Here is a 24,415-nt window from a genome sequence, read left to right on the forward strand (position 1 = left end):
TTTGTGTTCTGTGTCTCCATTAATAAAGTCAAAGTGGTGGCATGCCTTGATAACAACTTTCTCAATCTGCCCTGGTCTCTTAAATTTGTGCATATATACTTCCAGATCGCTCTGTTCCTACCTACCCCTTAGGATTTTACCTTTTCTCTGGTCTTTCTTCAACCTTTGTACCAAAACGAGTCACTCCACATTTCTCTGCATTAACTTTCCTCTGCCATACGTCTACATATTCCAACAAATTTTCCTCTGTCCTTTGATGTCTATCACTATCTTCACAATTCACAATACTACCATGCTTTGCCTCATCTGCAAATTTTGAAATTGTGCTTTGGAGACTCAAGTCCAGGATATTAATATACAAAAAGAAAAGCACTAATCCTAAATATGGATTCCTGAGGAACCCCACTATGTACCTTCCACTCGAGTGAAAAATAACCATTCATTTTTTTTCAGTTTCTTATCACTCAGCCAATTTTTAACCAATGCTGCCAAATTTCCCTTTATTCCACGAGCATGAACTTCACTTGCAAGCCTATTATGGACCTCTTTATCAACAGCCTTTCAGAGGTCTGGGTACACCACATCAATCACATTACCCTCATCAAATCATTCTGCTGCTGCATCAATAAAATAATTCAACTGAGTAAGCACAATTTGTTTTCAACGAATTTGTGCAGTCTTCCCTTAGTTAATTCATATTTGTCTTGAATTATCATTACTGAAAGCTTTCCCATTACTATAGTTAAAATAAATGACCTGTAGTTACAGGGCTGTTTTTCGCATTTTTTTTTGAGCAAGGGTGTAACACTTACAATTCTCCAGTCCTATGGAAACATGATGCATCTGAGGACAACTGAAAGAGTGTGGCCAAAGCCAAAACAATTTTGTTGCTTACTTCCCCACAATCACCTGAAATACATTTCATCTGGGTTTTTGGTGATTTATCAACTTGACGTATGCCTAAACCACCCCCCCTCATATTTTCTCTTTATCAATTTAAACCCATTCAGTGTCTCAACTAAGTACATTATACCATGACTTTGGCGATATCTTGTGATGTAACTATTACAGAAAGATATCATCGTATATTTTGTTACCGTCTTAAAACTTGGACAAAAATCAGTTGTAAGTATCACGAAGGTGCTCAAATGATTGTGAAGTTGAATCTATGGCAAATTTTTGAATAATCTCTTCAACTAACGTCATTTTTCAAGTCATTCATTGAATGGAGAAAACAAGTTAGGTTTCATGTTTGCCCTACAGGAGTCAACCCCTGTTCAATTTTACATTTCAAGCAGCTTGTTTACCTTGTTGGATCCTTTTCACTTCAGTGAGGAAAGTGAGACAGTATTCATCATCTGGCAGCTCAAAGAGGTAATTTGTTTGGCCCCCTTGTATACGGATCCTACATAAGCCTAAAAAAGACACAAACAATGAATCACAGGAAGTGCTGTCACTGACTATTAGTCCTTTAGTAAGGAGAACACTTTGAAAGGCCAGTAAGGACAGTATCTGAGAAACTGAGCTCAAAAGGTAACAAACTATATTTTGACAGCACTGGCAGTAAAAGAGCAGCAGAGGTTTTGGGCATAGCAAAGCACAATATAGCTGGTTACTTTAATCCCGCCTGATGTAGCTTGAAAAAAAGCAGTTGAATTGACTTTCCCCAGTAGTGAGACCAAAAAGATGCATTTACATTTATTTAACACCTTCCAAATCCTTAGAAAATAAGAAACAGGAGGAGTTGGGCATTTTCCCTTCAAGCCTGCCCCACATTCTTTAAGATCATGGATGATCTGCCCCAGGCCTGAACTCCTTTCATGCTGGCTCCTTATAGCCCTCAACTGACAGATATTTCAAATCTAGCTTTAGTAGCCATGACATGGACTGTGCTGGACTCTGGCAGGCAAGATCAGAAGTTAGATGACACCAGATTATAGTCCAACAGGTTTATTTGAAATCACAAGCTTTTTGAACATTGCCCCTTCACCACTTCCACACCAAGGAGCAAAGCTCCTAAAGTTTGCAATTTCAAATAAATCTGTTGGACTATAGCCTGGTGTCACCTGACTTCTGACATTGCCTTCTCTTTAAATACTTTCAATGATTCAGCCTCCACAACTCTCTTGGGTAGAAAATTCCAGACTTCAACTGCCCTCAGAGAGAAAAAAAACCGTTGCATCATAGTTTTAAATGAATGTCCCCTTATTTTATAACTGTGGCCCCAGTTCAAGATTCTCCCACTAGTAGAAATAATTTCAATCCCTGTCAAACTCTCTAAATATCGTGTATGTTTAAATATAATCACTCCTCATTCTTCTGAACTCGAATGAATATAGATCTAGCCTGTTTAGCCATTTTCGATAAGACAACCCCTTCATCCTAGGAATCAGCTTAATAAATCTCTTTTGAACTGCCTCCAATGCCCTGACATTCTTTCTGAAACACGGGCCCACAGGTGTGGGCCTCACCAATACCCTAAACAGTTGTAAGACCACCTTGCTTTTGAACCCCAACCCCCTAGCAATAAAAGCCAAAATTCCATTTGCCTTTTTAATTACATGCTGCAATCTGCACAGGAACATTCATTTCTGCTGCAATGCACTTTTTTTTGTAGTCTCACCATTTAAATAACTGTTACCTTTTGATTTTTCCTACCAACACTCATGACCACACTCTTCCCTCCATTAAATTCCATCCATCATGTTTTTATTTATTCATGCACTCAACCAACCAAATCTTCTTGTAGTTGTGTTGCAGCACAATATGCTCTCCCATCTATTTTTGTATCATTAGTAAATGTGAATACATTACACTCTGCCTCCTCAGCCAAGTCATTAATATAGATGTTAAATAATTAAAGATCTAGGCTTGATTCTTACAGCACTCCATTTGCTAGGTCTTTCCAACCTGAAAAAGACCCATTATACCAGATTCTGGATGTTAATCAATCCCCATTCAATGCTAATACATTAACCCCAATGTAAGCTCAGATCTTGCGCAACACCCTTTTATGTGCCCCCCTATTTACTGCCACTTGGCAATCAAAGTAAGTAATACCAACTTGTTTCTCTTTATCAATTTTACTCCTTATATCCTCAAAAGAACTCCAGCAAATGTGTCGAACATGATTTCCCTTTTGTGTTTAGATTTCCTATGTGCCCTGGCATTTCTTCTTTATTAAATGGGACTATTACTTTTTCCTTCAATAACAGTTGTTTCACTATCATGCAGCCACCTTCGTCAAAGTGTCTGGATGCAGGCCACCTGGTCTTGCCAGATTATCTGCTTTCAGTCTGATAATTTGTCAAATACTTTGTTCCTCATGACAAGAGCGTTTCAAGACCTCCAATTTGCAAATTGTTTATCCGATGTCTTTTGGAGGTTTACAGTCTCCTACACCATGAAGGCTGATGCAAAATATTGGTTGATACTATGTCATTTCTCCCACTTTCAATTCCAGGTCAAATCCTCAAATGGCCTCACACTTGCCTCAGTTTGTTTACAATCAATCATAATCAATTTTCTCCCTTTTTATTAGCTTTTCAAGCAGTTTCTGCCACTGGTTTGTGAAATAAGTCCCAATTTCCTGGCCTACCACTAGCTTTTACCATTGTGTGCTAGCTTATGATTGGATATTCTACTTCACCACCTTTGTAACTCATCTTGCTCAATGAGTCTTTCCTTTTGATTGGAATACATTTTTACTGAATGTTATGAAACATTACTTAAATGTCAGCCACTAATCATCTATGGAGCTTCCCCTTAGTCTATTTCCTTAGCCTCTTTAGGCAACTTTGTTTTCATACCTCTGGAACTACTCTTATTTAAGTTGAGGACACTCATTTGAAACCCAAGCTGCTCTCCCTCAAACCGAATTTGAAATTCTACCATGCGCCACACCAGGTGAAAGAACCTTGTACCTACTGGACAAGGGCACTAGCTGAGGCACTTCCAAAACTAAATTCAGGATTCCAATGTTTACCACAATTAGTCACACACTTTCCTGATCCTAACTATACGCCAAATTAATTCAAGGTGAGTGACTGTCTCCTGAAACAGGATATTCAGTTAGTTTCCCCCACCCTCTCCATGAGGTGTGGCAATGCCCACAGTTTGGACTCCCGCTCATCAACTCTGAGCTGAATTTGCTTCAGCAGTCACCATTGTTGTTCACTGTAGCTTGCAACTGCATCCATCTACTCCCACATATTAGTAGCAACACACGACCTGGCCAGCTTTTCCCATTGTATTAAAAATATTTACTATCTAAATTAATTAAAAGTTCATTTCCTTAGTGTACTCTTTAGCTGTAATAACATCTCCTGCTTTAATTCAATTGGCCAATCAAAAAGGGCAGAGAGATAATTATCCATTTTGAGAAGACATCACAATGTGGCTCCGACGGCTAGAAGCAGGATGAAAGAGTCAGTTTTTAAATCTCTCTCCCCACCACCTTTCCAACATTGCCCCTCTAAAAGCTTCTCAAATTGCTCAATACCAAGTGCAGACATTTTGCTGTAGACAAACACACCACCTACTTTGCCGGCAGTAATAAGGCAAATGATCAGTAAATCTTTTCTCTTCAATGTTAATGAGGGAAAGATGTTATTCAGGAGGGTGGGGGAGGCAGAGGAATTTCCCTTTACAATTTGTCCTATGAATTAGCTGTATAGGTAGATGAAGATCTTGGTTGAAAAGACTCATCTGAACAATAGCACTTCTAACAACACAGCACTTGAAATGTCATTTTAGATTGGTGCTCAGCTTCTCGTAACATTCAAATTTGAAAGTGAGCCAAGCTGACACTAGCAATATATCAACCAGCTGGGCAGAAAATTGTTTTCGAAGACAAGGCGGCAGTAAAAACATCCCAACAGTGGATTAGTGGATACAACCATATCAACTAAATTAGATTAGATTAGATTACAGTGTGGAAACAGGCCCTTCGGCCCAACAAGTCCACACCGACCCACCGAAGCGCAACCCACCCATACCCCTACATTTACCCTAACCTAACACTACGGGCAATTTAGTATGGCCAATTCACCTGACCCTGCACATCTTTGGATGGTGGGAGGAAACCGGAGCACCCGGAGGAAACCCACGCAGACACGGGGAGAACATGCAAACTCCACACAGTCAGTCGCCTGAGGGGGGAATTGAACCCGGGTCTCTGGCGCTGTGAGGCAGCAGTGCTAACCCCTGTGCCACCGTGCCGCCCAATGCCATGCTGACTAAGGGAGAAAATTCCATTATTTAGTTGAGCACAGCCTATCATTAAAAATATCCAGGGGATAAGTATCATTAGATACCATCAGCACTTGTAGAGAAAGGACTGCAGTAGGTGGTGTATTGTCCCTTAAAAGTTTAAAATACAAGGAAGCTAAATTAATCATTAGGACATCTGCTTACTTGGAGGAGCTTTTTTTTTGAAAATTGCTACCTAGACGGATAGAAAGAACTCAGAAGAACATCCTTTGGCTGGTCTAAAAGGAAGTTATTAAGACTGCAGATAAATTCACCTGTGCAGTTGAGAAGCATCACACCAGAAGCTGAAATCTAAATAATGCTATGTTCATCGTTTTCAATGGAGCAAAGCTGACTGAAGAGATAAGCTTGACTAAAGCAGAAGCTAAACAGAGTACGAATAAGCAATTTTTCCTAAACTGAAGTTCTACTCCTTCTCCAAAAATTAAAGAGGAACAATCAACACTAGAGTTTCAAGAAAGATAGAAGGATGGTAGGCTTGTTCTGATAATTTAAATTTATTTCAGCAGTGTGGTTTATTTCACTTTGTTTTCACTAATAATTCAAGGTTGCCAAGTTTGACTTGGACAAGAATTTAGCATTTAAAGTGAGAGCTGGAAACATATGATAGATCATCTTCTTTGCACTATTTCTCATATTTAAAATCAATACTTCAAAGTCCAACAATAGGAGAGAATATTCTAATGTGATGGATTAGATTTAAACAAATAGGATGCTAAAAACCTAAAACAAAACCTGCAGTGGAAACAAAATAACCAAGCTATTCTGCATACTGCTGTCCTTAGTAGTTCTCCCCCCAAGAGAAACAGGAAATCACATGCAGTGTCTTTCTTGGGGATGGGAAGGTTTAACTGACCTGATTAGAGATAGACTGCAAAAAAAAAATGGTATTTGCCAGAATCAAGATTGAACAAACTGGTGTACACTAGGATGAACAGCTCTATTTAGAAAGCATATTTGTTAGAAAAAAACTGATTGGCCATTGCAGACAAACAGAACTTCATTGCTCCACCTTTACATTAAAATAATGGAAGTACTCACGTGTAAAAGGGTCATCAATTAAAAGAGCTTCCTCAGCCTCTGAAAGTAAGCAAACAATTCTTACATTATTGTAAAGTATCTGACAGTAAATTGAATAAGACATGGCCGAAAGTTCACTCATCATTCAAATATAGAATGTTAATATCTTAACGTGTTTCAGAAGAGATTTCCAGAGAGTGGGACCAAGGCTGATCATGCTTTCACTACCGTGGCATGGTGTAGTGAGGGTGATACATTAAAGATCAGAATTGCAGGATTGAAGTGTGGAAAAGAAAGAAAGATTGGAGAAGGTGGCAAGATTAGTACGGGAGGGATTCACATGGAGAGATTGTGGAGTTTAAAATCAGGTCTTGCTTTCATTGTGTTGGAGGGAGAATTAGAAATCAATAGATGTTAATAACTATTGTTGTTGATAGGTGGATTGTTAAGAGGAAGTTAAACAAACTTTCAAAATCCTGAAGGCGACGGCGTACATTGGTGTGCATGGCCAAGGTGGGACAGGGATTTCTATTCAGAAGACATTGGTCTACTCATATGCTGTTTGGAGAAACCGATGCAAAGGATGCCAATAATAAAAAAGGTGAGGTAGCAGCAATACAGGTGAAAGTCAGTGGTGCTGAAAGTAGATAGCATTAGATTTGAACTTTGGGATGAAGAGGATGCCATGACTTTGTATGCTTGGATGGATGACTGGCTTCAACTTTTCTATTGGGTACCAAAAACTTTGCTTTGAATTCCAGGTTTGCAATTAAAGCAAACTTGGCTTTAACTGGAACATGCCTTAAACACACTCAATAACTTGGCCTTCACAGTCTCAGTGGCAGTGAGTTCCACAGACTAAACACCCTGTGGCTGAATAAATTCTTCCACACCTCAGTTCTAAAAAGGTTCTCTCTTCAATCCAAGGTGGTGCTTTCCGACCTCCATCTCTCTTACTAATAAAAGCATCTTATCCACATCCACTCCAACTAGGCCTTTCAGTATTCTGTAAGTTTCAATGAGACCCTCCTCTGTTGAATTATTTTTTTCCTCGAGGTCCTCACACACTTGATACAACTGCAAATGCCAACTTCTGTGAACAACCATCAAATTTTATTAAGCACAGTACAATACAAGCTTTGGAGAAACCCTGAACACTCTTCACCAAGCTTGGGAGTCGTGTCCAGGGGTCTCTCTTTGGAGCAACCTATAACACACACATCACAGAGTTACGGGGTAAGGGCAAAAAAATCTCCCTGAACAAAGGAAACAGTCCTTTCTTTATATAAAATCTTTACATCACAATTAGTAATGTCTATAAGATAACCCCCAGCCATTCCCCCCCCAGTCACATGCCACTCAAGATACACTGCAGTGACCACTGCACCTCCAGAGACAATGCAATGCAAATCATCCCTTAATGGTCAAATCTTTGCAAATCGTTTTTTTCTAACTATAGGGGAGTCGTCAAATTCCAACTGTAACATTCTTATTGATTTCTTGCCAATCATCCCTGAATGGCCACATAAACCTCCCACATTCCACCTATAAGACAAAGACACACCGCTCTAACCCCAGGGCATTCAATTTCTTGCAGGTCAGCGGAGCAAATTAATTCTTTAAAAATCACATTCCCTCCTTTTATCATTCCACGATAATGACCTAGATGGGGGATGAGGAAGGCACTACCAATTCATTCATAAGAATCATACAGCCAGTACTTAAGCAAGTTATTGATACATGACAAACAATGATTATAACAACAAAAATTACTAGTCCATGCAGCAGATAGAAGCTGCAGCATCCTCTCACGTGGAAAAAAAAGTTCACCAGTAAAGTTCTTAAATCCACAGTCCTTAGAAACCACCCCACCCCCTCCAAGTTGAGTGGAAATGAGCCAGTTATCCAAAATCTCCTTCAGTAAAGTCCAACCTGAAAACAAAATTCAGGGTCGAGAGTGTGGTGCTGGAAAAGGTGTCGGGTGGTAAGGTTTTGGCGATGGAGGAGGTCCAGGACCTGCATGTCCTTGACAGAGCGGGAAGGGGAGTTGAAGTGTTCAGCCACAGGGTGGTGGGGTTGGTTGGTGCAGGTGTAGCAGTCTACAAGGTGGCGTCCTGTCTCCCCGATGTAGAGGGGACCACATTGGGTGCAACGGATACAGTAGATGACATTGGAGGTAAAGGAAAATTTCAGTCGGACGTGGAAGGATCCTTTAGAGCCTTGGACGGAGTTGAGGGGAGTGGTGTGGACGCAGGTTTTGCGCTTCCAGCGATGGCTGGGAGAGAAGTGTGGGCTGGTGGGGGAAAGGCGTGGACCCGACAAGGGAGTGGCAGAGTAAATGGCCTCTCACAAGATCGCAATTTTCCTTCGCACGTGGTTGGCGATGCCCTCTAGTACATCTCTTCCACTTGCCGCACCACAGTCCTTGAACCCGCCCCCACCCAACGCAACAAGGACAGAATCCACCCCCCTCACCCCAGTCCTCACTTTCCACCCCACCAACCTCCCACATACATTGCATCATCCCCCGCCACCTACAAATGCACCCCACCACCAGAGATATATTTTTGTCCCCATCCCTATCAACATTCCAGAGAGAGACTATTCCCTCCTTGACTCCCTCATGAGGCTCCATCGCCAAACCCTTACCACCCAACACCTGGAGGAAGTACTTCTCATATTTCAACTTGGGACCCCACGGGATAAAAGTGGATTTCAACAGTTTCCTCATTTCCCCTCTCCCCACATTATGCCAGTCCCACGCCTCCAACTCAGCACCACCCTCCTGATCTGTCCATCAGCTCTCCCATCTATCCGCTCTATCCTCCTCCCTCACCTCCATCTACCTATCACATTCTCAGCTACCTTTCCCCCAAGCCCACCCCCTCCCATTTATCTATCAGCCCCTTCACCGCCAGGATCATTCGTGTAAACCTCGCCTGGACCAACAGATCTTTCCTCAGATACGGGGCCCAAAACAGAATCTCCTCCAATGCCAGCAGTCCTTAGACAGTGGACCCGAAATATTCTAAACATAGTCTAACCAGTGCCTCATACAGCCTCAGCAGTAAATCTTTGCTCATGTCTTCTAGCCATTTTGAAACGACTACTAACATTGCATTTACCTTCATAACTGCCAACTAAACCTCATGTTAACCTTAAGAGGAACCTGAACTAGGACTCCAAATCCCTTTTGTGCTTGAGATTTCTGAAGCCTCACCCAGTTTAGAAAACATTCTACACTTCTAATTTTCCTCCCAAATTGCATAACCTCACACTCTTTCCCATATTGTATTCCGTCTATCATCACTTTGCCCACTCTCCTAGCTTAAGTCATTCTGCAGCCTCTATGCTCCCTCAACATTATGTCATCTGCAATCTTAGCAATGAGGGTGCTCAGTTACTTCGTCCAGATCGTTAAAGTATAACATAAATAGTTTTGGTCTTAACAGGACTTCAGTAGCCACTGGCAACCATCTTGAAAAAGACTCCTTTATCCCTACACTTTGCCTTCTACCAGTCAGCCAATCCTCTGTGCATGCCAGTACCTTACCACTAACCCTTTAATGATTAGCCAAGATTGGGTAAGGATTCCATCAACCCATGCACAATTCTGCCGCATACACAAAAGTAAACTTCACTTGGGCTACTGCCAGAATCATGCCATTGATGCTCAAAATGCAATTGAGCCTGAGAGTTTTATCTTTGTATTTTCCTCCCTTTTTCTTGTATTGAAGAATTAACTTATGCTCAGCATTTGTTCCAATCTATAGCTCAAACCATACAAGAACTGCAGATCCTAAAATACATCATACTGCAGTACACCTCATCACAATACTAACATCAAATCATTAAACTATTTAATTAACTCACATTCAAACTGGTTTTATTAGAAAACAATTGTATTACTGGATAAGAAAATAGTTATAGAAAGAAGATTAAGATTAAAGTGATTAAAAATGCACACCCATTTCCCATTATAACTATTAAAGTCGGGCATTATCCCAGATTCAAAGTTGTTGGAGCTGCTGCTCCTTGTACCTTGTATAATGTGAAACTGGTTATTAATGGGGATCACTGTTTGACATGCGATAGTTCCAACATTAGCTTCTGAAGTTGCAGAGATGAACAATCTGAAATAAGAAAACAAACCACCTCTATCAACTTTATTGCTGAATAACTGCAACAAGTTTGTCAAAGTTTCAATACTGAAGTGCAAAACAGGAAACTGTTATAAATATCAACAAAGGATACAGTGTCCAAGCTAGGTGGGTTAGCAATGGGAAATGCAGGGTTACAGGGATAGGGCAGGTCTGGGCGAGATGCTCTTTGGAGAGTCGGTGTGGATTTGATGGACCCCCGAATGGCCTGCTTTCTCACTGCAGGGATTCTATGATACAGAAACTCAGCAGGTCTAGCAACACATGTGTGGTGAAACGGTTAAAAATTATGTCCCAATACATGTGTGAATCTAACCGGAATGGAGGTGTTGCTTAGTCCCGTGTGAATCTTATTACACACCTCCCCGTGTGAATCTTCTTATCTGTATGTAACCAGAATGGAATGTGTTTTTTAGCCTTGCTCTGCTGTTCACATGAATGTTTATATCTGGAAAAGAGTATATCAGCTGGAAAAGTCTCCAGTTCGGTGAGTCTGCTCCGGGGTTACGTTTAACCGCCGAGCGTGGGTTGTTGGCAACCGCTCTACGAGAACTGACGGCTCCCAGTTCCGGTAACATGTAGAGTGAGTATAAGCCAGACCCGTTGTAAGTATGAGACCTGGTTGTGGCGACGCTGCGGGGAATAAAATGCTCATATTCTAGCAGACTCGCCTCTTGGTCGTTTGTTCTGTGTCAGACTACTCTCCTACGAACCTGACCTTGAGAATTTTTTAAAACAACATGTGGAGAGTCAAAGAAAGCTAATGTTTCAGGCCTGTGACATTTGCTTCACTTAACAAAACATAATTCTGGGGATAATGCAAAATTCCTGCAAGGTGGTCTGAGAAGGATAGGTAGAGGGTGGGGACATCATAATGGGTCAGGACTCACAAGGAGGACTTGCTGCCTTCCCGACTAGCCCAATTAACAGGGTTGAGAATGGACTTCCTGCCTGAAGGCCAATTGAGGCTTTTAAGTGACTCTGAAAAAAGAACCTCACCCCATCATTGATGTACTTGAGTAGAAGTAGGGGATGGTTCATGTCAAGGGGGAATGCAGGCAGTTAAATTCCAAAAGGCATCAAGACCCCACCAGTAATGTGGGTTTCCTCACATGGGAAGAGCATCTGCACACTTTTTAATCTCCTTTCTTGACCCCAGTGATCCTACCTCACCTACTTTTCCTACAGGACTCCACTTAGCTGCCTTTACTGGAGAGCTGCCAACTCTGATTTAGATTGTAGCTCTCAAAGACTAGATCTGCTCAGAAGACATCACAGATCCGATTGCCAACCAGATAGGTGTGTGATTACATTAAAATCAGATCTGGGGGAATCCTGGGATGGTTGTGATAGAGTTGCCACCATCTTTGCAGTCAGTGGATCAGCCAGTTCTGAAGAGGGAATAAGACCAGTATATATGTAGTGTTAAAGGATTAACAATGAAATAGTGGAAAAGTACCAGACAGTTAAACAAGGACAAAGGACAAAATGAGAATATTATGACTGAAAAGGACTTTGGCATAAGATAAGGGTGTTGGGGAAGGTCAAAGCTCAAGAAGAAAACATGCTGTAACCTCGAGATAACAGATGCTACCTGCATTCCACTGACATGACACTGACATGCAAACGTGCACAAGTTGAGATTGGTCAAGAACATGGCTACGCATTTTAAATTGGCAAATGAATAAATATCCGGTGTATGTGATGTAGTTAGCATACAACAGAATGGGCTCAAGTTGGCTAAAATGTACATAAGTACTTTGTTTTGTCAGAAATGTCTTCAGGTTTTTCAGTTGAGTCAGTCTCCCCACTGGTATAACCAAAGCTGCTTTAAATACTGACCAGAACCTCAGGTAGCTAGTTGGATTAAAATACCTGCAACATGTTCCAAGACCATTAAATTCCATCCTCTGTTTCTCTCTGCAGGAATACTGTCAGACCTGCTGTTTATTTCCAACATTTTATTGGTTATTACTTCTGATCTCCAAAATCCATAGAAGACTGCTTTTGTAGGGATATAAGGGGAAGATGTCCCCCTAACAAAACGCACCTTGGGCTTTTTTTGGTAGAAGTGAGGTATGAATCCATGGCACAGCTTTATGGAACTAGAGACTTCAATAAAACATGCAAGTAGTGCAACCTCTTGAAAAGTGTGTAAACTTTAGCTTCCACTAGTGAACCATGTATTTGCTATTATACAATTAGTATTTCCCTTAATCTGTGGACTCAAGCTGAACACAAGAATCTGATTAAGCAATCATTAATTTGTTATCTGAAATAGTGGACAGCTTATCTCTCTGTACTGACATTGTACTTTGCATGTTAAAATACTCAAAGCAAATCCAAAGCAGATCAAGTTTTCACAATTTAAGGGTGGAGCTCAATCTCAACAAGGACAGAGAAAATACTTTAAGGATAATGTGGAGACTCAAAAGCTGCAAAGCAGGCAGAAAGTGACCGCATTTTTTAAAAATGCAGTAGCGAAGCAATAAAAACAAAAGGAATGACAGCGCAGATAAGCTTGAAATATCATACCACCTTCTTGTTGACATTACTAGAGAAGATGTGATGGGTAGGCTAGAGGTTATTAAGGTGGACAAATCCCCAGGATCGGATGGGATCTATCCCAGGTTGCTGAGGGAGGCGAGAGAGGAAAGAGCTGGGGCCTTGACAGATATCTTTGTAGCACCCTTAAACACAGGTGAGGTGCCGAAGGACTGGAGGATTGCTCATGTTGTTCCCCTCCACAAGAATGGTAGTAGGGATATTCCAGGTAACTACAGACTAGTGAGCCTGACATCAGTGGTGGGAAAATTGCTAGAGAAGGTACTGAGGGATAAAATCTATTTACATTTGGAAAAGAATGGGCTGATCAGTGATAGGCAACATGGTTTTGTGCGGGGTAGATCGTGCCTTACCAACTTTATAAGAGTTCTTCGAGGAAGTGACCAAGTTGATAGATGAAGGAAGGACTGTAGATGCCATATACATGGACTTTAGTAAGGCGTTTGATAAGGTTCCCCATGGTAAACTAATGGAGAAAATGAAGTCACATGGTGTGCAGGGTGTTCTAGCTAGGTGGATAAAGAACTGGTTGAGCAACAGGAGACAGAGAGTAGTAGTTGACGGGAGTTTCTCGAAATGGAGAAAAGTGACCAGTGGTGTTCCACAGGGATCTGTGCTGGGGCCACTGTTGTTTGTCATATACATAAATCAACTAGAAGAGGGCATTGTTGGTTTGATCAGTAAGTTTTCAGATGACATGAAGATTGGTGGAGTAGCAGAAAGCATAGGGGGCTGGGCAGATGCATGAGTAGGTGGGGAGCAAAGGGATACAAATGATTAGGAATTGGGCGACAGGTTTAGACAGTAGATTTGGATCAGCTCAGGATTGGAGGGCCAAAGGGCCTGTTCCTGGGCTGTAAATTTTATTTATTCTTCAGGGCAATTCCTGCCCTCTGTGCCAAAGGTATGCAGATCCAGGATTAGCAAACTGAGTCACATGAAGAGAAAAAAATCATGAAACCTGGCACACGTATTCTTGTTACAAAGGTTTGATGACTACAAAGTGAAGTAATTAATTCCACATGGAGCATTTTGAAATGCTCACAATGAATGAGAAGGAACTCAAGAAACACATTCGTTGATGTAACTTCTGTAAAACATTCATAGGCATCTTTTGACTCTACCCATTACATGTATAATTTGAAATTATTTACCTTCCAGGCCTTCAACAATTTGCCTTAGGTGACCGATTCCATAGTCAACTACCATTAGTGGCCAACTATCATTACCAGCAGTTTCTTAATGTCCAGCCATTTTATGCTTTTCAATAACCATATAGTTTTAAATGAGTATTTACTTCCTATATCCGGTTATCAAAAAACAAATTGGTATCATAGAATCAGTCATATGGTATTTTATACAGTGGACTCCACATTGCTAACTTTACAAACAAAAAGCTTAAATGATGAAATTAATTTCAGTACAATTAAGGAATTCAAATGAACTTTAGTAATGGCCCAGCCATGGACAAGTTTTCTGACCATGGAGAGGTGGTTTTGTAAATGGATCTGGAAGTTTTGTTCAATCCTTTGGCATTACTAATAAATGAATATTTTACTTACCCAGAAACAGCACATTGGCTTTCAGTTTAAGATATTATTCAAAAGAAAGCACCTCCAATAAGGCAATTCTCATTAATAAAATGCAGAGCCAATCTAGATTATGCAATCAGGTTTCTAGTTCATGGCTGGAAATAAGAGGTTAAAGTGCTACCACTGACTCTAGTGTGACACCTATTATTTACAGATAATTAGACAATGCTGGAAGCAGTGGAATAGAGGTGCATGGAGCATCATTGAACAGGCAGAGGCACAAAGGGATACAAAACTAATGTGATACATCACAACAGGCGAAAAGCATGCAACTAGATTAGTTATTGGCTCTCCACAGATTTCACAGATTCCCCACAATGTGGAAGCACAGATTCTACATTAACCCTCAAAACCCATCCTCCTACCCTATCCCGTTAATCCTGCATTCTCCATGGCTAATCCATCTAGCCTGCACATCCCTGGACACTACAGGACAATTTAGCATGGCCAATCCACCTAACCTACACATCTTTGGACTGTGGGAGGAAATTAGAGCACCCACAGTAAACGTGGACATGGAGAGAACGTGCAAACTCCACACTGACAGTCGCCCAATGCTAGAATCAAACCTGGGTCCCTGTTACTGAGAGATGTCAGTGTTCACCACTGAGCCATCATGCCACCCTAAAAAATAGTATTCCTCACCATCAAACATAAAACAATTCCTTATAACCTGGCTCCTTTACTTGTTCATAATAAAACCAAAATATCGTGCTTGCTGGAGGTTTGAAAATGAAGGGCTAGAGAAACTCAACAAGTCTGCCAACATCTGTGGAGAGTAAGAAACAGTTACTGTTTTTCCAATATGACTCCTTTCTCTGATGATGGTATCAAACCTGCTGGGTTTCTCCAGTATTATTGCTTTATTTCTTATGAATCTATTCAATGTTAAAACCACACATTTATCTTAAAAGTTGTTAAATGCAGGCCAAATGTTAACCCATAACAAAGTTACAGAGCTGTCTATCAAATCAATAATGACTCACAGACCCATCTTTGCTACAGGCCTGAATTCTCCGTCTGGTGTTCTCTGTACCATCACGTCTAGGAATGGGAGTTGGCTATCCTTTTCTTCTTCTCTCGTGAATCGGATTCCTGGGAGTGTGGCGTTGATGATCCGGTGTGTTTTTTCTATTTCCGTGTTTTTAATGATTACAAACGTAATTCACTACAAGGGTATACAGGAAAGCCACACACACAGACCAAGTCCTAAACTATGAAAGTAACCACCCCAACACACACAAACGAAGCTGCATCAGGACACTATTCAAAAGGGCCACAACACACTGCAGTACACCAGGACTGCCAAAAGAAGAGGAGGAACACCTATACAAGGTATTCGCCAAAAACGGATACCCGCGCAACTTCATCAACAGATGCCTAAGAGAAAGACCACGGAACGAGGACATACCACAACCAAAAGCACTAGCCACACTACCATACATCAGGAGCATCTCGGAACTGACTGCCAGACTACTGCGACCCCTAGGACTCATAACGGCACACAAACCAACAGCCACGCTCAGACAACAACTCACCAGAACGAAGGACCCGATACCCAACATGAGCAAGACAAATGTAGTGTACAAAATACCATGCAAGAACTGCACTAAACACTATATAGGACAAACAGGAAGACAGCTAACAATCCGCATACATGAACATCAACTAGCCACGAAACGACACGACCAGCTATCCTTAGTAGCCACACACGCAGACAACAAGCAACATGAATTCAACTGGGACAACACTACCATTATAGGGCAAGCCAGACAAAGAACAGCCAGGGAATTCCTAGAGGCATGGCATTCATCCACAAACTCCATCAACAAACACATCGACCTGGACCCAATATACCAACCACTACAGCGGACAGCTGAAACTGACAACCAGAAGCGGCAGGGACAGACCACTATAAACACGGGAGGAAACATCAAAGAAGCGCTTCGCAGGAGGCTCCCAAGCACTGATGATGTCGCCTAGCCAGGGACGAAACGTTTGCAACAAAAACTTCCAGCTCGGCGAACAGAACCACAACAATGAGCACCCGAGCTACAAATCTTCGCACAAACTTTGAACCTCACATTTATTTCACGTCAGATCTCAGTTAACGGTTGGAATCTGCCACCCATCCAAAATAAGATTCCTTTGATTATATATAACACTGACTTCCTGAACTCTGAAGTCAAAGTTTATGTCTTCATTTATCTGGAAAGGGATGCAAGAAACCAAACTCAACAAAAAAGAAAACAAATTTAAACAGCATGGTACGGCTGAAGTTTATTAAGCTGAGGCGGACAGTTAGGAATTCATGCTGCATCTCTCTGACATTCAATGTGCACCCCTCTTTTCATACTGCACAAATATATTTGAACAATTAAGAATTTTAACAACTGTTCACCATTTTCAATCTGACCACATAATAAAAAGGCTTGCAACTAATTTTTGCGAGGTACATTGCATCCAAAAAAATTAAAATTTCAAGGGATCAGTTGTGTACAGTATCAGTAATTTTCAAGTAAGTCTGCCCTTTGACAGAGTGACAAATTGGTTAAGTTAAGTTGGAATAACTCTAAAGAGAATTTTTTCAACTAGTAATGTCTAATGATGAACAATTAAGCAGAAATAGATGTGCACACATTTTCAATATGAACATTAAAGGACAAAGATGACAGAACTAAGAAATTCCTCAATTTTTGTACTTTGTTAAACTTATAATACAGAACTCAAAAGTAAAATCTGTGACTAGAAAAAAAAACACTAACAGGACATTAGTTGATTACTGTTGGGAATGTTTGCAGCAGGTCTCCCTCAAAAGGGAGCCCGAAATGTAAATTTCATCTGGTAATACACTGAAGTGCGCTATAACAAGAGAATTGTTTTGTCCCCTCCTACTCTGGAACTATAGTGTGCCAAGCACAGCAGGAAACCCATATCAAATGACATTAGATTACGGGACCATAAAGTTCAAGGTCCTGTGGAGAAAGAAACATACAAAAGAGAGAGGAAACGATGGGAGAGAGAGAGAGAGAGAGAGACAGAGAGAGAGAGAAAAAGAAACGATTTGTCATTTACCTGGTCCTGCTACCGAACTACAATATTCAAGCATAAATGTGAAGCATTGTAGAGTTTACAAAAAAAAAGTTTACAAAATATCAGCCATTAAAAATTGTAAGAAAATTATTATCGTCAACGTAAAATAGAATAAGTAACAATTGAATGAATAACGTTACTTGAGATGAATTTTATTTTTTCATACTGAAGGAGGTCATTTTGTGCTCTGGATACTGAGGACTTTAGAGCTTATATTGACCAAAGATATTGCTAGCTGAAAATGTGTTGCTGGAAAAGCACAGCAGGTCAGGCAGCACCCAAGGAGCAGGAGAATCGACGGTTTGGGCATGAGCCCTTCTTCAGGAATAAGGAAAGTGTGTCCAGCAGGCTAAGATAAAAAGTAGGGAGGAGGGACTTGGGGGAGGGGCGTTGGAAATGCGATAGGTGGAAGGAGGTCAAGATGAGGGGGATAGGCCGGAGTGGGGGTGGGGGCGGAGAGGTCAGGAAGAAGATTGCAGGTTAGGAAGGCGGTGCTAAGTTCGAGGGTTGGGACTGAGACAAGGTGGGGGGAGGGGAAATGAGGAAACTGGAGAAATCTGAGTTCATCCCTTGTGGTTGGAGGGTTCCGAGGCAGAAGATGAGGCGCTCTTCCTCCAGCCGTCGTGTTCCTATGGTCTGGCGATGGAGGAGTCCAAGGACCTGCATGTCCTTGGTGGAGTGGGAGGGGGAGTTGAAGTGTTGAGCCACGGGGTGGTTGGTCCGGGTGTCCCAGAGATGTTCTCTGAAACCTTCCGCAAGTAGGCGGCCTGTCTCCCCAATATAGAGGAGGTAGCGGATGCAGTAAATGATGTGTGGAGGTGCAGGTGAATTTGTGGCGGATATGGAAGGATCCCTTGGGGCCTTGGAGGGAAGTAAGGGGGGAGGTGTGGGCGCAAGTTTTGCAATTCTTGCGGTTGCAGGGGAAGGTGCTGGGAGTGGAGGTTGGGTTGGTAGGGTGTGTGGACCTGATGAGGGAGTCACGGAGGAAGCAGTCTTTTCGGAACGCTGATAGGGGAGGGGAGGAAAATATGTCCCCGGTGGTGGGGTCCGTTTGGAGGTGGCGGTAATGACGAGATGATACGATGTATATGGAGGTTGGTGGGATGGTAGGTGAGGTCCAGTGGGGTTCTGTCCTGGTGGCAATTGGAGGGGCGGGGCTCAAGGGCAGAGGAGCGGGAAGTGGAGGAGATGCGGTGGAGGGCATCGTCGATCACGTCTGGGGGGAAATTGCGGTCTTTGAAGAAGGAGGCCATCTGGGTTGTACGGTATTGGAACTGGTCCTCCTGGGAGCAGATGCAGCGGAGACAAAGGAATTGGGAATATGGGATGGCGTTTTTACAGGGGGCAGGGTGGGAGGAGGTGTAGTCTAGGTAGCTGTGGGAGTCGGTCGGTTTATAGTAAATGTTCGTGTTGATTCGGTGGCCCGAGATAGAAATGGAAAGGTCTAGGAGGGGGAGGGAGGAGTCTGAGAAGGTCCAGGTAAATTTGAGATTGGGGTGGAAAGTGTTGGTAAAGTGGATGAACTGTTCAACCTCCTCGTGGGAGTACAAGGCAACGCCGATACAGTCATCAACGTAGCGGAAGAAAAGGTGGGGGGTAGTGCCAGTGCTACATTTAAAATCATTTTCTTCAGGATTTTTTTGTGGGAAAGGTTAGAAAATTCCTTTACTATCTAAACTTAAGACAGAAGAAAGGCTGTATACAAGGAAGAACAAGGCTATTTGCAACAAAATATCAAAAAATCTGCTGTAATACATCAAAATAACTTCTAAAACGCAAATAAATCAGTTTCAGGGAAGGAACGCAAATAATTTATCTTGAGAAACAAGATACTCTTTTCCATCTCAGTCATAAATGGAGGGATGTGGACCGGGTGCTGGCAGCTGGGAGTAGATTGGGTTGGGATATCTGGTCGGTATGGGCAGGTTGGCCCGAACGGTCTGTTTCCATGCTGTACATCTCCATGTCTCTAAAACGACTGCAGAAATCTGAACATGTACAAAGATCTAGGTATACTAGTACGGGAATCCCAAAACATTAGTACGCAGTTACAGCACAAAAAGTGGCTAATGAGTTGCTATCCTTTGTATTGTACATAGAAAATAGGATCAGGAATCGCCAATTCAGACCATCGATTCCACTCTGCCATTCAACAATGTCATGGCTGATTCTCAAACTTAACATCATAGTCCTGCACCCTCCTCATTATCAGTGAGGCATTTAACTTCTGGATATCTATTTCTTTCGGGCGGCACAGTGGCTCAGTGGTTAGCACTGCTGCTTTACAGAGCCAGGGATCCAGGTTTGATTCTGGCCATTGGGTAAATGTGTGGAGTTTGCACATTCTCCCTGTGTCTGCGTGCGTTACCTCCGGATGATCCGGTTTCCTCCCACATTCCAAAAGATGTGCAAGCCAGGAGAACTGGCCATGCTAAATTGCCCACAGTGTTAGGTGCATTAGTCAGGGGTAAATGTAGGGAAATGAGTCTGGGTGGGTTACTCTTTGGAGGGCCGGTGTGGACTTGTTGGGCCGAAGGGCCTGTTTCCACACTGTAGGGAATCTAATCTAAAATTGTCAGTGATTTTGCTTCCAAAGTTTATTGGAAGAAAACCCCACGGGTTCACCATCCTAAATGAAGAAATGCCTTATCTCAATCCAATCCGGAGACCACGATCCCTTGTTCTAGATCCCCTAGCCAGAGAAACATCGTCCGTCCATCCAGTCTGACCAGCCTGTCAGAATTTTGAGAGATTCTCTCATGCTTCTAAAATACAATAAATACAGGACTAGCCTACCCACTTTCTCATTGTACAACCAACCCATAATTGGAGGAATTAATTTTGTGAACATTCATAAGCAAATATATTGTTAACAAGGCAAAGTGGCCAAAACTGCAAGTAATTGCTTCAGGTGTGATCTGACCAAAGCACTGTACAAATTCTGAAGGCCAACATGCCATGGTTGCTGTACCTGCATGCTTGCTTCTGACAACTGATGCACAGGGACAACAAAATTCATTTGTAGATCAACATTTTCCAATTTCCCACTATCTAAATAATATTTTGCCATTCTGGTTTTTTCCTTCAATGTAAAGAATGCATATTTATCCATGTCGTTATTGCATCTACAATTTTTTTGCCCACTCATTTGACTTGTCTAAAATTATCCTGAAGTCGTTATGTCCTCCTCACGACTGTCATTGCTACTTAGGTTTGGTGTTGTCAGCAAACTTTGAAATATTACTCAATTCCACCATCCAACTCATTGATAGGTATTCTCAATAGCTGGACACAAATGCTGATCTCTGCAGTACTCCACTTGTCAACACTTTCAACTTCAAAAGATAGTAGGAGAAAGTGAGAACTGCTGGAGATCAGAGCTTAAAAATGTGTTGCTGGAAAAGCGCAGCAGGTCAGGCAGCATCCAAGGAGAAGGAGAAGTCCTGAAGAAGGGCTTATGCCCGAAACGTCGATTCTCCTCCTCCTTTGATGCTGCCTGACCTGCTGCGCTTTTCCAGCAACACATTTTTAAGCTCCAACTTCAAAGATAACCCATTATTCTTACTGTTTCATGTCTGCTAACAAATTCTTAATCCATTTGTTTATTACCACCAATCTCATATGCTTTGATTTTACACAATAACGTCTAATGTGGGACTTTATCACAAGTCAAAATACACCAGATCCACTGGTATTTCTTCATCCATTCTACTAGTTATTTCCTCAAAAAAACTCCAACAGGTTTGTCAAACAATTTCCTTTTTTACCTAATCCATGCTGTGTGCGATGCCATTGGCAGTTTCAATGTGTGCTGATGTCACATTCTTTATTAAACATTCCATGGCTGTACTTCTGAACCAGGAGGCCTGGGTTCAAGTTCCACTGCAGAGGTGTGTAATAATATCTCTGAATAGTTTGATTAGAAAATACCTAGACTCCCAGCTAGGAGTGGAGTACATCTCTAGGCTCTGTTAGCTAACCAGACTGTAATTCCTGGTTTTCTTCCTTCTTATTTGAAACAGTGAGGATACGTGTATTACCCCCCAATCTGCCAGAACTGTTTAAGAAGCTACAGAATTTTGCAAGATGACAACCAACACATCCTCTATTACTCAGATTAATGTCCAGCTCCTCTCACCCCCCCCCCCCCCCCCCACACCGCAAGTCCCAGACTCTTTCAAAAGGGTAAATAACCTCTCTGGCTCTACTGCCAAGCCCCTAAAGAATCTTATCTTTCAATAAGATTGCATCTCATGCTTCTATACTGAAATGAGTACAAGACAACCTAACTAACCTTTCCTCATCAGAAAATTCCTCCATTCTCAGGGTCAACCTAATGAATCTTCTTTGGACTGCCTATCAAAGAAAGATACTGGCATTACAAAGGGACCAAAACTTTTCACAATTTCCAGCTGTGGTCTGACTCAGTTTAAGATAGACTTTCCTATTTTTATAGTGTCATAGGGATGTACAGCACAGATCCTTCGGTTCAACTCGTCCACACCAACCAAATATCCTAGATAAATCTAGTCCTATTTGACAGCATTTGGTCCCTATCCCTTTAAACTCTTCCTATTCATATACCCATCCAAATATCTTTTGAATGTTGTAATTGTACTAACCTTCACCATTTCCTCTGGCAGCTCATTCAATATATGCACCATCCTCTGCATGAAAATGTTGTCCCTTAGGTCCCCTTTTAAATCTTTCCCTTCTCACCTTAAACCTATACCCTCTTGTTTTGGACTCCTCCACCCCAGGGAAAAGTCCTTGTCTATTTATCCTACCTATGCCCCTCATGTTTTACAGACCTCTATAAGGTCACCCCTCAGTCTCTCATGATCCAGGGAAAATAGTCCCAGTCTACTCAGCCTCTCCCTATAGCTCAAACTCTCCAGCCCTGGCAACTTTAAATCTTTATATTCCATTCCCTTTGAAATTAAACATTCCACTTGCCTTCCCCATTCCCTGAACTTGTGCTAGCTTTTTGAGAATTTTGCACTCTCAAATCCCTGCGCTGTAGCTTTCTCAGTCTTCCTCTCCAGTTATATAAGATTCAGTTCTTCTATTCTTCCTACCAAAGTGCATCCTCAGATTTCCCCAAATTAAATTCCATTTGCCATGTTTTGACCACTAGCTTAACGTGTCAGCCTCACCACTTGTTTTTGTCTCATCTGCAAATTATAGTACACTCACTTTCCTCACGCAAGTCATTAACACACATTATAAATAATTGTGGACTCAGCACAGATACTTGTGGTACTCCACAGGTTACAGGTTTCCATCTTGAAAATTTCCTTTGTAACATAACTCTATCCAGACTCTTGCTCCCTTTCTAAAGAATCATTTGCTATCCATCGTGACATTATTTGCAAGTTAACTCTCAAAGTTCATATTCTCCTACTTTTTCTTGAGATCACCTTTTGGCACACTGGGTTTATTTTTCTTTCAATATGATGTTATCCCTATATTCCCTGGTTAACCTCAGTAGGCTTATCCCTCATTTTATTTTCTCATTGGGATCTATTTTCATTGTGGGCCATGAACCATTTCCTTAAATATCTGCTACTGTTCCTCAACCATCTTGGCTGCTAAACTTTTTTCCCAGTCCAGGAGAAAGTGAGGACTGCAGATGCTGTAGAGTCAGATTCGATAAGTGTGGCGATAAGCACAGCAGGTCAGGCAGCATCCAAGGAGCAGGAGAGTTGACATTACAGGCAAAGCCCTCCCAGTTCAGTCAACTCTGCCCTTATTCCTTTGTAAATCCCCATATTTAAATTTAGTACAATTGTATCTGACCCAAGTTTCTCCCATGATTACTGTACTGTCTTTTCTAAATTCCCTTCTGCGACATCTTTATAATAGACTATAACATTTTCCCAATGACATGTTTTAAAAAACTAGCTTATGGTTATGTTCATTGCCTCTCTCCCTTTTTGAATAAGGATGTTACATTGGTAGGCTAATTCTATCAATTTGATGGTATCCTTAACTTTCTTGGTTAACCATGGTTTATCCTCTTTTTAGAATCCTTCTTCCTCGCTGAAATATATCTATTCTTGTCAGGAGGTGAATTAGTTCAGTTGACTGGATGGCTGGTTTACAATTCAGAGTGACATCAACAGTGTGGTTCAATTCCTGTACCAGCTACGGTTGCCATGAAGAACGCTCTTCACAACCTATCCCCTCGCTTGACAATGGGACTCTCAGGATAAACCATCACCAGTCACCTCTCTCCATTAAACAGTAGAATTATGGCACTGTTATTTTTATATTTTTGCTGTGCATGATGAACTATTTTCTTAAATAGTCATTGTTCCTCCACTGTTGCTCAGCTAGACCCCTTTCCTAGTCCAGCTCAGCTCAGCCAACTCTGCCCCAATTCCTTTGCAATTACCCTTATGTTAAGCGAACTGTTCTTTTTCCCTGAAGCATGTATTTCACTCCCAAACTGAATGCTTACTACCACCATATAATGGACACTGTTATCAAAGGAATATTTTGCTCAGCTAATTTATTAAACCTCATTGCACATCACCAGGTCCAAAATAGCCTAGTATCTGGTAGGATTTACAAAACGTTCTTGGAAACTGCCCTGAATATATTATGAATTCTCCCTTGTGGCTACGGCTGGCAATTTGATTTTCCCAATTTACAAAGTCTAAGTCACCCACGATTAATGAACTGCCTTTTCTACTTGCTTCATTATCTCCT

General features: G+C 41.6%; 1 protein-coding gene across 4 annotated transcripts in view; it reads right to left on the bottom strand.

The window, feature by feature from the left end:
* Positions 1-24,415, bottom strand: part of ocrl (OCRL inositol polyphosphate-5-phosphatase) — a 117,900-nt gene that overhangs the window by 78,923 nt on the left and 14,562 nt on the right. For all 4 annotated transcript variants that reach the window (XM_087992051.1, XM_043704675.2, XM_043704674.2 and 1 more), the window contains 3 exons: positions 10,333-10,424; positions 6,313-6,351; positions 1,308-1,415 (listed from right to left, as the gene is read on the bottom strand). In XM_087992051.1, coding sequence (XP_087848177.1) covers positions 1,308-1,415; positions 6,313-6,351; positions 10,333-10,424 — 239 coding nt within the window. The remainder of the gene's footprint in view (positions 1-1,307; positions 1,416-6,312; positions 6,352-10,332; positions 10,425-24,415) is intronic.

This window comes from Chiloscyllium plagiosum, unplaced genomic scaffold (assembly GCF_037043375.1).
Source record: "Chiloscyllium plagiosum isolate Xiang-an unplaced genomic scaffold, Cpla_swu_hap1 HiC_scaffold_11, whole genome shotgun sequence".
NCBI lineage: Eukaryota > Metazoa > Chordata > Chondrichthyes > Orectolobiformes > Hemiscylliidae > Chiloscyllium > Chiloscyllium plagiosum.